The 14,999-nt window shown below is 38.0% G+C and overlaps 1 protein-coding gene, 3 non-coding genes and 1 pseudogene across 4 annotated transcripts; 4 read left to right on the top strand and 1 right to left on the bottom strand.

The window, feature by feature from the left end:
* The first annotated feature begins 259 nt into the window (after nt 1-259).
* Nucleotides 260-386, top strand: LOC127904637 (5S ribosomal RNA; annotated as a pseudogene).
* Nucleotides 387-1,537: 1,151 nt separating this feature from the next.
* Nucleotides 1,538-1,656, top strand: LOC127904627 (5S ribosomal RNA). Its single transcript, XR_008057927.1, has one exon. It is a non-coding gene; the product is annotated as a 5S ribosomal RNA (ribosomal RNA).
* A 380-nt stretch (nt 1,657-2,036) lies between these two features.
* Nucleotides 2,037-2,155, top strand: LOC112324844 (5S ribosomal RNA). Its single transcript, XR_002978843.2, has one exon. It is a non-coding gene; the product is annotated as a 5S ribosomal RNA (ribosomal RNA).
* Nucleotides 2,156-2,534: 379 nt separating this feature from the next.
* On the top strand, nt 2,535-2,653 carry LOC112324846 (5S ribosomal RNA). The gene has a single exon (XR_002978845.2). It is a non-coding gene; the product is annotated as a 5S ribosomal RNA (ribosomal RNA).
* Nucleotides 2,654-11,795: 9,142 nt separating this feature from the next.
* LOC18107025 (cyanidin 3-O-galactoside 2''-O-xylosyltransferase FGGT1-like) lies at nt 11,796-14,052 on the bottom strand. The gene is given in 4 exon segments (XM_052448317.1): nt 11,796-12,810; nt 12,812-13,274; nt 13,277-13,644; nt 13,849-14,052. Coding segments are annotated over 3 exon segments (1,371 nt in total). The 5' UTR covers nt 13,593-13,644; nt 13,849-14,052; the 3' UTR covers nt 11,796-12,218.
* Nucleotides 14,053-14,999: the final 947 nt, after the last annotated feature.

Below are 14,999 nucleotides of genomic sequence, written 5' to 3'. Positions count from 1 at the left end.
GTTCAGAATGTCGTTTCGCTTCAAGAAACGAAAGGTCGACACCTAATTCCACCAAGAATTTGGTTTTGAACAGTAATGGTACCGTTACTGTAGAGTACCGCCGCAAGCAAAAAACTAATTTTTTTACAAACAAAATAAATAACAACTCAAAGCGGCATAAGAATCCGGTCGGATCGCAGGTTGCGGCCCTTTTCGAGCCTCCCATCGCTCCTCGCGGCGCCTTCGAAGCGCTTATATTCATGCGCGTGCATGGACTAACGGGTGCGATCATACCAGCAACTAATGCACCGGATCCCATCAGAAACTCCGCAGTTTTAAACGTTGCTTGGGCGAGAGTAGTACTAGGAGTGGGTGATTCTCCTGGGAAGTCCTTAGTGTTGCACCCCCTCATTTTGGCCAGCCTTCTTTTTCTCTCCCCTCCTTTTTGCCTGCTTCTCCATCCGCCCATCCTTCCCCTTCCCCCCTCCCAGCCGTCGATGAGGGTGGGCTAGAGGCCGGAGGCTACTAGTCTTGTCAGAATGTCGTTTTCGCTTCAAGAAACGAAAGGTCGACACCATAATTCCACCAAGAATTTGGTTTTGAACAGTAACTGTTACCGTACTGTAGAGTACCGCCGCAAGCAAAAACTCCTCGTGTTGCACCCCTCATTTTGGCCAGCCTTCTTTTTCTCTCCCTCCTTTTTGCCTGCTTCTCCATCCGCCCATCCTTCCCTTCCCCCCCTCCCCGCCGTCGATAGGGTGGGGCTAGAGGCCGGAGGCTACTAGTCTTGTTCAGAATGTCGTTTCGCTTCAAGAAACGAAAGGTCGACACCTAATTCCACCAAGAATTGGTTTTGAACAGTAACTGTACCGTACTGTAGAGTACCGCCGCAAGCAAAAAACTCCTCGTGTTGCACCCCTCATTTTGGCCAGCCTTCTTTTTCTCTCCCTCCTTTTTGCCCTGCTTCTCCATCCGCCCATCCTTCCCTTCCCCCCCTCCCCGCCGTCGATAGGGTGGGGCTAGAGGCCGGAGGCTACTAGTCTTGTTCAGAATGTCGTTTCGCTTCAAGAAACGAAAGGTCGACACCTAATTCCACCAAGAATTTGGTTTTGAACAGTAACTGTACCGTACTGTAGAGTACCGCCGCAAGCAAAAAACTCCTCGTGTTGCCACCCCTCATTTTGGCCAGCCTTCTTTTCTCTCTCCCTCCTTTTTGCCTGCTTCTCCATCCGCCCATCCTTCCCTTCCCCCCCCTCCCCGCCGTCGATAGGGTGGGGCTAGAGGCCGGAGGCTACTAGTCTTGTTCAGAATGTCGTTTCGCTTCAAGAAACGAAAGGTCGACACCTAATTCCACCAAGAATTTGGTTTTGAACAGTAACTGTACCGTACTGTAGAGTACCGCCGCAGGCAAAAAAACTATTTTTTACAAACAAAATAAATAACAATCAAAGCGAATAAGAATCCGGTCGGATCGCAGGTTGCGACCCTTTCGAGCCTCCCATCGCTCCTCACGGGCGCCTTCGAAGCGCTTATAGCAATTGTGCGTGCATGGACTACCGGGCGCGATCAAACCAGCACTAATGCACCGGATCCCATCAGAACTCCGCAGTTAAACGTGCTTGGGCGAGAGTAGTACTAGGATAGGTGATCTCCTGGGAAGTCCTCGTGTTGCACCCCTCATTTTGGCCAGCCTTCTTTTTCTCTCCCTCCTTTTTGCCTGCTTCTCCATCCGCCCAGCGTTCCCTTCCCCCCCCTCCCCGCCATCGATAGGGTGGGGCTAGCGGCCGGAGGCTACTAGTCTTGTTCAGAATGTCGTTTCGCTTCAAGAAACGAAAGGTCGACACCTAATTCCACCAAGAATTTGGTTTTGAACAGTAACTGTACCGTACTGTAGAGTACCGCCGCAAGCAAAAAAACTATTTTTTACAAACAAAATAAATAACAATCAAGCGAATAAGAATCCGGTCGGATCGCAGGTTGCGGCCCTTTCGAGCCTCCCATCGCTCCTCGCGGGCGCCTTCGAAGCGCTTATAGCAATTGCGCGTGCATGGACCAACGTGTGCGATCATACCAGCACTAATGCACCGGATCCCATCAGAACTCCGCAGTTAAACGTTCTTGGGCGAGAGTAGTACTAGGATGGGTGACCTCCTGGGAACTCCTCGTGTTGCACCCCTCCTTTTGGCCAGCCTTCTTTTTCTCTCCCTCCTTTTTGCCTGCTTCTCCATCCGCCCAGCCTTCCCTTCCCCCCCTTCCCGCCATCGATAGGGCGGGGCTAGAGGCCGGAGGCTACTAGTCTTGTTCAGAATGTCGTTTCGCTTCAAGAAACGAAAGGTCGACACCTAATTCCACCAAGAATTTGGTTTTGAACAGTAACTGTACCGTACTGTAGAGTACCGCCGCAAGCAAAAAACTATTTTTTACAAACAAAATAAATAACAATCAAAGCGAATAAGAATCCGGTCGGATCGCAGGTTGCGGCCCTTTCGAGCCTCCCATCGCTCCTCGCGGGCGCCTTCGAAGCGCTTATAGCAATTGCACGTGCATGGACTAACGGGTGCGATCATACCAGCACTAATGCACCGGATCCCATCAGAACTCTGCAGTTAAACGTGCTTGGGCGAGAGTAGTACTAGGATGGGTGACCTCCTGGGAAGTCCTCGTGTTGCACCCCTCATTTTGGCCAGCCTTCTTTTTCTCTCCCTCCTTTTTGCCTGCTTCTTCCATCCGCCCAGCGTTCCCTTCCCCCCCCCTCCCCGCCATCGATAGGGTGGGGCTAGAGGCCGGAGGCTACTAGTCTTGTTCAGAATGTCGTTTCGCTTCAAGAAACGAAAGGTCGACACCTAATTCCACCAAGAATTTGGTTTTGAACAGTAACTGTACCGTACTGTAGAGTACCGCCGCAAGCAAAAATCTATTTTTTGGGAACAAAATAAATAACAATCAAAGCGAATAAAAATTCGGGCGCGATCCAACGGTCAGATCGCAGGTTGGGGGCGCCTTCGAAGCGCTTATAACAATTACGCTTGCATGGACTAACAGGTGCGATCATACCAGTACTATTGCACCGGATCCCATGAGAACTTTGAAGTTAAGTGTGCTTCTCACTTTTTCTTGTTTTGCTCTTAACTTCTCACGTTCTTCTCTTATTTTCTTTCTTTTTTTCTTTCAACATTTGTTACTGCGTAGTCGGCAGTTCATAACAGAAAAGGGGATGCCTTGTTTTATTTTTAATGTCAAATTACTATTTTACCCTTAATGAGTCTTTTTGCTTCCATTTGACGGTCCTTATTCTTTGATAGCAATACCGAGCTTTTTTCATCCTAAAATTTTAACTAGATTTTATTCAATATATTTTAAGGTTTCTCATAAAATTTCAGCTCAATCCGATGGTCGGATTTAAAATTACATCCAATAACGTAAAACTAGTCAAATTGTGATTTTTCGTCAAATTTCCGAATTTCTCTAAAAATTCTGAAATTTTAACCCAACCTAAGGAATCATATTAGAAGGCTCCACGAAAATTTTCAGAATTTTCCGATAACCCGATCGGGAGTTACAAATTTGTTTCCTTTTGTTTTACATGAAACTAGTCAATTTATAATTTTTCGCCCAGAGGTTTTACAACCTTGGCCTACTAAATGCCCATTATAAGCTATCAACCTTCTTGGTTAGGGAGAATGGATAAGATTACTAGGACCAATTGATTAACCAATTATCCAACCCGAGAGCCTTATTCCTAGACTACTTGGATTTTTGGGATTTCATCCCGTGACATTGATTTTGTTCAAGTAAATATATTTAATTTATTAATAGAAGCTTATTTATCTTTAATATTCATTAAATATTTTATTAATGAATATAATATTTGTTAAAAATCTAGAGTAAAGAAAAAATTCTTGAGACAAAAATTCTTTGCAAAATAAATTGTGAAGTTATTATAATTATAGGAATAATTATAAGATTCTTATTGCATCAAAGTATTGTTCTGAAATGTTATTGGTTAATGCTCTATTAAAATTAGACATTAATTAGAATTGTTGAGACTGATACATATTATGTTTTTTTTTTTATGAAATGAAGGAATTGTTCTCATAAACCGAGGTATGAGGGATAACTAAAATTAATATATAGGTGTTTGTCGAACAACATGTACACTGAATTGATTCGCATGAGAATTATATATAGAGAGATGACTTGTGTCTATGGAAAGGCTCATGTGACAATTATGTAAGTGATCTTTAAACTTAAGATTACTAAGTTATCTTATATAAAAAGTGTTATGTTTTTTTTTTTTTCAAAATGTAAAAATGTTCAAAGATCAAAAGAAAACAAGGCTGTAAAACCAGTGAATTCAAAATACAAGTATATACGTAAAGGAAACAGGCTCTCTAACAAAACATTCACATCAAGGCTATCTAAAAAGAGCCATGCAAACCAAAAGAGAAATAAGCTAGTATTAGTTAAACGAGGAACCTAATCAATGATAAGGTGCCCACCTAACCAACAAGCAAAAAGATATGACAGACAAACAAGCTTGATTAACAACCAAAAGCCACTGTCACCAAGTAAGGAAGATGAGAGCAGCTCTTCTTCAAACCAATCAGCAAGAATTGAAGACAGCAGCAGCCACCATGGGCAAAGGGAAAACCGAGAGTCAACAGAGCAGAGCAACAACTTGAATCAAGGCGCTCAGACAGAGGGCAGACATCAACAGCAAACAGACCAAACCATCTGGAATCAAGAAGATCTCCGAAGCATAGCCAACATAAATAGCATACCGCCTGGAAAGTATTTAAAACAGCAGCAGTTTCCATGGGCGAGGAAAAACCAAGTCCATGATGCAGCAGAGCAGAACAACATGAAGACAAAAAAACATAGAGCTAGCAGATGCTTGCTAAGACAAGAGAAAACCATAACAAAGAGGATTAGCCGCCTGAAGCATTCTCCAGCGCAACAAATTCCTATCAGCCAGTAGGTCCAAACCAGCAGTAAAGAAACTGATCTCTACAAAACACCAGTAGTAGATACAATACCTAGAAGAGCAAAGAGGAAGCAGCAAGGAAAAACCCAGAAAGACAAAGCCTAAGAGGAATTGCAACAGAATCCATAGTAAACAGCCCACAGCATTACAGCAGGACAGAAAACGATAGCCAATTAAAACCAAGCAGACAAAACCTCTAGCCAATATATGCCAGCACCAGCAGCAGTTCAAGACTAGCAAACCTCTGGAGATGAAGGGTGTACCAGCACAGGACCACAAGGCCAGAAAACCACCCAGCAAAAAGCCAACTCTAGAATGAGTAATAGGCAAAGCCACCAACATGGATGTTGAAAGAATGTCTTAGAAAGCTGCATAAGACCAGGAGACTTTGTTGTTGCTTGTTCAAAGGAGTTCATCAATGAAGATCTCTACTTGAAAACCAAGATTTTAGAAATAAAACTTATGGTTATATTTGATTTGTTTGTTATGTAATTTTTGAATTTTGAATAGTCTTTGTTTTCAACTAAAACTCTATCTTTATTTAAGAGTATTCTACAATCAATAAAGAAGTATGAATTATTCTTCTTCAATTCTTCGTGCTCTGCAGCTAGAGCTTTAAAATCAACAAATTGGTATCAAAGATATAATTATCTTGTGGGACTTGTGAGCTAAGAGAAAAAAAAACATAAACCAAACCAAACCACAAACACAACCAAAAAACACAAAAATGGATTCTGAATCAATCATCTCACATGGTTCACCACTAATCTTCAATGGTGAAAACTATGAAACTTGGGCCATCAAAATGACAATTCATCTTGAGGCGTTAGACCTCTGGGAAGCTGTGGAAGAAAATTATATTTTTCCTGATTTGCCTGCAAATCCAACAGTAACTCAACTAAAGATTCACAAGGAAAACAAGACAAGGAAGTCCAAAGCTAAAGCTTGCTTATATGCTGCAGTGTCAAACACAATATTCACAAGAATCATGAATTTGGAATCTGCAAAAGGTATTTGGGACTATCTTAAAAAGGAATATCAAGGCAATGAAAGAACTAAAAATATGCAGGTTCTTAATATAATCAGAGAATTTGAAATGCAGAAGATGAAGGAAACCGAAAACATCAAAGATTATGCTGACAAATTACTAAGCATAATAAACAAAGTAAGATTACTTGGAAAAGAATTTTCTGATGACAGAATTGTGCAGAAAATACTGGTCACCATGCCTGAAAAATATGAGTCTAAGATTTCTTCATTAGAAGAGTCAAAAGACTTAACCAATATTTCTCTTAGAGAATTGGTAAATGCACTGGAGGCACAAGAGCAGAGAAGATTGATGAGACTTGAGGAATCAATGCAGGGAGCTTTTCAAGCTAGAGCTCAATACCAAGGAGGAGGCAAAGAAAAGAGATTCAACAAAAAAAGGTTCAAAATTATAGAAACAAGGTGGAAACATTTCCACCATGTACCTACTGTAAAAAAACAAATCATCAGCTGATCAAATGTTGGTGGAGACCTGACATCAAGTGCAGAAAATATGGGCAATTGGACATGTTGAAAGAATCTGCAAATCACAACAACATGAAGAAAAGGTGAATCTTGTTGCTCAACAACCTGAAGAGAAGCAGCTATTTGTTGCATCATGTTTTTCAACAAACAACAACTTAAATGATTCCTGGTTGATTGATAGTGGTTGCACAAACCACATGATAAACAATCAGGATTTGTTCAAGGAACTTTACATAACTGTTATTTTCAAAGTTAAAATTGGAAATGGTGATTGTATTGATGTCAAAGACAAAGGAATTATTGTTATAAACAGCCTATCAGGTTTGAAGTACATTTCAGATGTAATATATGTGTCTGACATTGATCAAAACTTGTTTAGTGTTGGACAGCTTATGGAGAAAGGTTTCAAATTAATGTTTGAAGACAAATGGTGCTTAATTAAAGACAATTCGGGCAACAATGTGTTCAGAGTAAAAATAAAAGCAAAAGGTTTTACTTTAAAACTTATGGAGAAGGAGCATAGTGTTTTCTCCATAAAAGCATCCAATGACGAACTATGGCATAAAAGAGTTGGGCACTTTCATCATGATGGGCTAATGTATATGCAAAAACATAGTCTTGTAAAAAGTGTTCCACAACTGGAGAACAAATCAACCAACTGTGCAACATGTCAATATGAAAAGCAGGCCAAAAAAACCTTTCCCTCAAGCTACCTGGAGAGCAACATGTAAACTTCAGTTGGTGCATACAGATGTTGGAGGTCCTCTGAGTACAGCTTCACTAAATGGTAGCAGATATTTATCATCTTTATTGATGATTATTCCAGGTTTTGCTGGATTTTCTTTCTTAAATTCAAATCAGAAGTTGCTAATGTGTTTTGAAAGTATAAAACATGGGTGGGAAACCAAAGTGGATGCAGGATTCAGACATTAAGATCTGTCAATGGAAAGGAGTATACCAATGGAAGATTTCAACAATTCTGTGATGAATCCGGAATTGAACATCAGCTTACTGCACCATACACACCACAACAGAATGGTATCAGTGAAAGAAAAAACAGGAGCATCATAGAAATGACTAGATGCATGTTGCACGAAAAAGAGTTGCCAAAGAAATTATAGGCTGAAGCTGCAAACACATCAGTGTATTTGCTGAACATAATGCCAACTAGAGCATTGCAGAAAAGACCCTCGTTTGAAGTTTGGTTTGGATACAAACCAAACCTGCAACATTTAAAGATCTTTGGTTGTATTTGTTTCACTTATGTACCACAAGTGAAAAGAGATAAGTTGGATAAGAAGTCAGAACCAGGAGTGTTTATTGGTTACAGCAATCCATCAAAAGCTTACAGAATCTTCCAACCTCAATATGGAAGAATTCTGGTAAGCAGAGATGTCGATTTTATGGAAGATAAACAATGGAAGTGGAAGCAACCAGAAGAAAAGCTAGAATCATCAACAGAGAAGCAAGAATCTTCAATCATGGAGATTATTAAATGATAACATTGATGATGAACCAGTCAGAGGTACAAGATCTTTAGCTGAAATTTATGAAAGTAACAATATTGTTATTTGTGAACCTGCAGAATTTGAAGAGGCGGTGAAGAACAATGAATGGATTGAAGCAATAAAGAAGGAACTCAACCAGAAGAAAAGCTAGAATCATCAACAGAGAAGCAAGAATCTTCAATCATGGAGATTATTAAATGATAACATTGATGATGAACCAGTCAGAGGTACAAGATCTTTAGCTAAAATTTATGAAAGTAACAATATTGTTATTTGTGAACCTGCAGAATTTAAAGAGGCGGTGAAGAACAATGAATGGATTGAAGCAATAAAGAAGGAACTTAGAATGATTGAAAAGAATGATACCTGGGTGCTGATGGACAAGTCTTCACACAAGAAGGCTATAGAAGTCAAATGGGTTTATAGAACCAAACAAAATGCAGATAGTTCTATAAACAAATATAAAGCCAGATTAGTTGTGAAGGGCTATGCTCAAGTGTTTGGAGTGGACTTCTTAGAAACATTTGCACCGGTAGCACGCCTGGATACAATCAGATTACTACTTGCATTGTATGCACAAAAGAATTGGAAAGTTTATCAATTAGATGTAAAGTTTGCATTTCTGAATGGATATCTGCAGGAGGAGATTTACATAGAACAAACAAGAGGCTTTGAAGTCAAGGGATAAGAGGAGAAGGTCTACCTGCTAAAGAAGGCTTTGTATGGCCTTAAACAGGCCCCTAGAGCATGGTATAACAGAATTGATGAGCATCTACATAAACTTGGCTTTGTTAAAAGTCTAAGTGAGGCCACGTTGTATGTAAAAGGAACTGATGCAAACTTAATTATTGTATCTGTTTATGTTGATGACTTACTTGTAACAGGAAGTGATAAGACACTAATTGAAGAGTTCAAGGCTGAAATGCTTAACGTGTTTGAGATGACAGATCTCGGTTTGATGTCTTACTTCCTTGGAATGGAGGTGAAACAAAGTGGAATGGAGGTGAAACAAAGCAATGATGGAATCTTCATATGTCAAACGAAGTATGCTAAACAGATATTGAAGAAGTTTCACATGGAAAGCTGCAAGAGCACAAGCACACCTATGAATCTGAAGGAAAAGTTCAACAAGAATGATGGAACAAACAAAGTAAATGAAGGTTTGTATAGAAGTTTGATTGGGTGTTTAATGTATCTTACAACTACAAGATTTGACATTGCATTTGCTGTGAGTTTGTTGTCACATTTTATACAATGTGCAAGTGAATTGCATCTTCAAGTTGCAAAAAGGATAGTAAGATATATCAAAGGTACAATAAGCTATGGTATAAAATTCTCTCATCTTCAGAATTTTATGCTTCATAGCTACTCTGATAGTGACTGGCAGGATCTGTGGACGACATGAAGAGCACCTCGGGTTATTGTTTTAATTTTGGATCAGGCATGTTCTCTTGGTATTTAAGGAAGCAAGATATTGCTGCTCAAAGCACAGCTGAAGCTGAATATGCAGCAGCTACTACTACTGTGAATCAAGTCATTTGGATAAGAAAAATACTTGCAGATTTGCATATGAATCAACTAGAGCCAACGAAGATTTATGTTGACAATCAAGCGGCAATTTCTATTGCAAACAATCATGTTTTCCATGGCAGAACTAAGCATTTTAAAATCAAGATATATTTTCTAAAAGAAGCTCAGAAAGAAGAAGAAGTTACTCTGCTATATTGCAAAACTAATGATTAGATTGGAGATGTTCTAACTAAAGCTCTTTCAAAGGCAAGTTTTGAAGATTTAAAAAGTAAGCTTGGTGTCTGCTGCTATTAAGACAAAAAGGAGTATTGAAAGAATGTCTTAGAAAGCTGCAGAAGACCAGGAGACTTTATTGTTGCTTGTTCAGAGGATTTCATTAATGAAGATCTTTACTTGAAGACCAAGATTTTAGGAATAAAACTTTTGATTACATTTTATTCGTTTGTTATGCAATTTTTGAATTTTGAATAGTCTTTGTTTCCAACTAAAACTCTATCTCTATTTAAGAGTATTCTGTAATCAATAAAGAATTATGAATTATTCTTCTTAAATTCTGCAACTCTTCTATATTCGTGCTTTGCAACTAGAGCTTTAAAACCAATAATGGAGAATGAAGTGGTTTTTTTCATGAAAATGCAGAACCGTGTAGAACATAATCTGGGCAAAAAATAAGTGCTACAGGATTGCAATTATTATCAAATATCCTCTTATTTCTCTCCTCCCATGTTAAGTAAATCAAAATACTGAGTGTTATGTTTTGATCCTGCTACACGTTGTACTAATCAATGGTAACAAATGAGCAGATAATGGGTATAACATGAACTATATAAAGGTATTTAAGTAATCAAGAGAGGATTTATCACCCTAGATGAATTAGAAAAAAGTTCCATCTATTCTCAAATAATATTGATTATAAATTCTTGTGCAAGGTGGAATGAGATTTGAAAAGATTTTCAAGTCTTATTCAAAGAATTAATGATTATGATGTTGAAAACAAACATGATTTGATAGAGTAGACACACTTCATTGTATAATGTCTAAATCAGAATATTATTATTAATGAAAGAATAATAATTACACTGACAAACTAGTTACTAAAAGGTTAAATCAAACCACTTATGACTTTTCTAATATTTGGTGGATTATGACATATTGCTAGACATTATATTTGATCTTTAAATATAAATCAATCAATTATTGAATTGATAATAAATTAATTTATTTAATCCTATTTTATTTAGGATCATGATTTATATTTGGACCAACTTATTAGTGAACTTATGGGTCACACACATAAGAACTATTAGTAAGAAATTAAAATGAAATGATTAAACAAGTGTGACTTTATTATAAATAAGTTTTAGAAATTAAGAACTAGAATATAATTAATACATAGGATTGCAATTCTAGACCTATAAACAATCAAGTAAGGACTTGATTGAATAAATTTCTAAAATTAGTTTAAAATAATACAAGTGATATTATTTAAGAGAAAATTAATTTTTTTTTATTTATAAAGTTTTTAGGTTTCCTATATATATAATGTTATGCCTTTTATTTTTTGATAGTAGAGTACAATATAGAAATACTAAAATACAAAAGAAAAGAGTTAGCACTCAAAGATATAACAATTTTTCTCTCCTAAAAGGGCTTAGAAGATTTTTCATTGGTGGTTTGTATGAATTATTGTTAGAGGCTATATACTCGGACGATTTATAATTTGTGACAACTCAGTTTTGAAGCAGTTATTCAAAGCTAAAAAGACTTTATTTTCAAGTAATCTTCGTATAAATCACAAACAACCTTAAATCTCTCTAATAAAATTCTTGAACTCCTAAAAAATTTTAAATTTACAATTTATGTTGTGTATGTGTTTCAAAAAAACCCAATAATGAAGATAAAGGTTAACGCTGAAGAGGACTTCTTTAAGTGTACAGTATATGGTATACATTTTAGTATTTGTGGTCCCTGCTACTGTTAAGTCTATATATTGTGATGCTAACAAATCATCTGTGAAGTCAAGAGGACGTGCATCATTTTTATTTTTTTTGGTTTAACGTGGGTGTCCGGGTCAGCTTGCGCGCACCTCGACTAATCCCATGGACCCTGAAGTTAACGACCATGTAAGCCTCCAGTGGCCATTATATGAGCAACCACAGGGCTCGAACCTGAGACCACAGAGGAAGCAAACCTCTTGGTTCCAAGCTTTTACCACTGCGCCACCACCTAGATGGTTAAGACATGCATCATTTTGCTTCTTTAGAATGTGGTGAAGACAGAATGCAGGCAAACTTCCCTCATCTCTTGAGTAATGTCTGGTATTTTTCAACTTTGTTGTCCAGTCCTATTACTTTTTGGGCGATTTCTGGCATGTTGTACTAAAGTAATGATTGTTTTGTCGATGTTCGCATACTCGTGCTCATAGTCTCATATGCATGACATGCTTCGTTTGCCGAATACTAGATTGTCGTGGAGAATGGACACAGGTTCCTGATTCCAGTGACCATCTTCCACATTCTGCAACTAATAAATGATTGAACAGTGTCCAAGTGTCCACAGGTTGGAAAGGTTAAACAATCACACCCTCTTTCTTTCATAATTACTTAAACCAGGAAAATATGGCTGGGCTTTAAGCACTCATCAAAACTAATACATTAAGAGGTATGTTGCAGACATTAAAGTTGATACAGCCATCAAAAGAGTAGCTATCCAAGAAGAACTCGAAGCTGTTCATTGAAACTGTCAATGTAAGAGGACTCTAGACTTTTTCTGCTCAAGAACTCTCTCAGTTTTGCACGGTTGGTTTTGACATCTCTGCCAAACTCACGTTCTTCCTCCATTACAGTTCTCACAGCCTTGTAGACAGTTTCCTTGGTGAATAACCCATCTTCTTCTCCTTTCTCCACCTCCACTCCCACCTTCAAATGCAGGCTCATCAGTCTTGCTTGGAATATATGGTCACCTACATGTGGTAGCAGAACCAGCTGACATTTATTTATCAATGCCTCAGATAAGGAACCGGATCCACAATGTGTAATGAAGCATCCAACTGATGGATGCTCCAGAATCAACTGCTGCTGAACCCATCCTCCATGGACCATACCTCTTCCACAGATCCTCTCTTGAAAACCTTGGGGCAATGCAAGTTCAATTGACTCATAACCCGCAGGTGGTTTAAGTGCTGCCAAGAATGGCATACCAGTGAGCTCCAAACCTAAGAGCAACTCTTCAAACTGATCCTTCTCCAAAGTGCATTCACTTCCAAAAGCACAGTATATCACAGAATTGGCCTTGAATTCTAAGCCACTTATACAACTTCTCTTCTAAAGTTGAGGTGTTTGGCTCTGGGATAACTGGTCCTGAAAATAAGACTGGCTTGTCAAACTGGTTTCCAACATAGTCAGCATAAGGTCCTTCAATTTCTCGGCATGTCCTGAATCCAATTGCATCACATTGGCTCATTCCCATATATATGCGATCACAGAACATGACATCACTACCAAACTTCATAACTCTCCTTGCAATGTAGACTTCTGCCTCGTGAGCTTTGAGCTTGATCGGCAAGTCTGGAAAGCCTAATGGTGGCTGCATAAGGTCAGCTTTAGTCAACTTGTTACCACTTAGTCGTCTTGCCGGAGACATAATATATCCAATAGTTACCGAGCTAACAACGCAGTAGTAAATGGACTTAATACCTAAGCGACGAGCCAGTCTTGGCATCCAGTAGGTGAAATCAAAGATGACAATATTGGGTTTTAAATGCGAAGTAATACTTCAATATCACTCTCAGTACGGTCCATGGCAGTCATGATATGTGTGAAAGAAGGGAAAGGTACATCTGAGGTGGTTTCAGCTCCTGGAGGGAGGCCATCCACATGGGGAACAGTAATTGGAATGAAGGTAATGATGTCTGGATGGAGGTTGAATTGCTGTAACTTGGACTGAGTTCTGGTGGGGAGAAGAAAGGAGATTTTGTGGCCTGCCTGTGCTAGTTTGTTTGCAAGGTGAAGAAATGGTGTGAGGTGACCAAAGGCAAACCAAGGGTACATTGCTATGTGGTATGCAGGTGTTGCAGCCATTTCTTAATTTCAGAGTTTCCTCCTGCTAAATTCCTTGCTAGAATTGGAACTGCTGAGAGCAGAACATTGGTGATGACAATGAGTAAATAGTAAAGAAATCATTTGATGATTATTCCGTAATTCAGAAAATACATTTATTTTGCCACCTTATAATGTAAGCTGAACACTTTGCGAATCACCACAAGAGTACTAAGCCCCTTTATCAAAAATTGAAATCATATTTGTGAATAGCTTTGAACAAACATGCACTGCTTACCAACTTGAGAAGTAGCAGGGATGCAGAGATTTCTTCGTCGGCGGACACCACAATTTAGCGACCGAACTTGCTTGATTTTGTTCCAAACTAGCCAACAATAAGGACGAAGCTAACTGACTAGCAAAGGCCGTCCTGCAAAAGCTCTCAATATTTGTTCTTTCAGCTAAAAGAGAAGAAGTGGAATTATTATTTTCTATATCAGACAAGCAGCGTTCATTTTTTCATTTCAAAAATGTATTTTAAAAAAAATAAAATAAAAATTTATTTTTTTATTTATTTCAAATTAATTATTTTAAAAAAAAAATTATTTTAATATAATGATGTTAAAAATAATTTTTAAAGATTAAAACAATATTATTTTAATATATTTTAAAATAAAAAATATTTTAAAAAACAAATTAGATTACCAAACAAATCAACTCATTTTCAAAAAAAAAAAAAAAGTAGAGGTGCAGTTGCGGCCCCTTGACTATTCATTTGCCTTGTCTGCCTTGTCTCTTGTCCAGTGAAGAGGACAAAGGTGACATTGATTACGGGTGGTGTATAAACGTTATTTATTTTTGTGTTTTAAAAGAAATTTTAAAAAAAAAATATTTTATTTTTAAATTCATATTTTTTTTATATTTTCAAGTTATTTTTTGATGTATTGATATAAAAATAATTTTTTAAAAATAAAAAAAATATCAAATCAATCTAGTTACAAAACTTTGACTGCCAACTAGGTTAAGCGAGAGCGAACCCAACTTTTTGTGATTAACCTATGCCACTTGAACCAATCAAGCGTCAAGTAACAAGGCTAATTGCGAATCCAAATAGCTACCTGGATTGGTTTTGAACCAACAGTACTTATCTTCTTCTAATGGTAGCTGACAAGTTAAGAGGCTAAGCAGTGTCTAAAACTGGCCGAGGCTCGCTCCACAAGCACTGATGGCTAAACACATCGATTTCTTTCAGCAATGTTTTTCCAAGCCCGAAGATCAGTGTCATTTTGAATGAGTTGGAGACAATATATAGAAAGCAAAATGCTGCAACTTATTTTTTTAAGAAAAAAAATCCACTGATAACAGAATCATCTCTCCAAAGCAGGGAGGAAATCAGAGGAGAATTACCCTAATAAACCGCAATCAACATCAAATCCAAAACGAATCCAC

This window comes from Populus trichocarpa, chromosome 17 (assembly GCF_000002775.5).
Source record: "Populus trichocarpa isolate Nisqually-1 chromosome 17, P.trichocarpa_v4.1, whole genome shotgun sequence".
Classification (NCBI taxonomy): domain Eukaryota; kingdom Viridiplantae; phylum Streptophyta; class Magnoliopsida; order Malpighiales; family Salicaceae; genus Populus; species Populus trichocarpa.
This window is presented reverse-complemented; position numbering and strand designations above follow the sequence as displayed.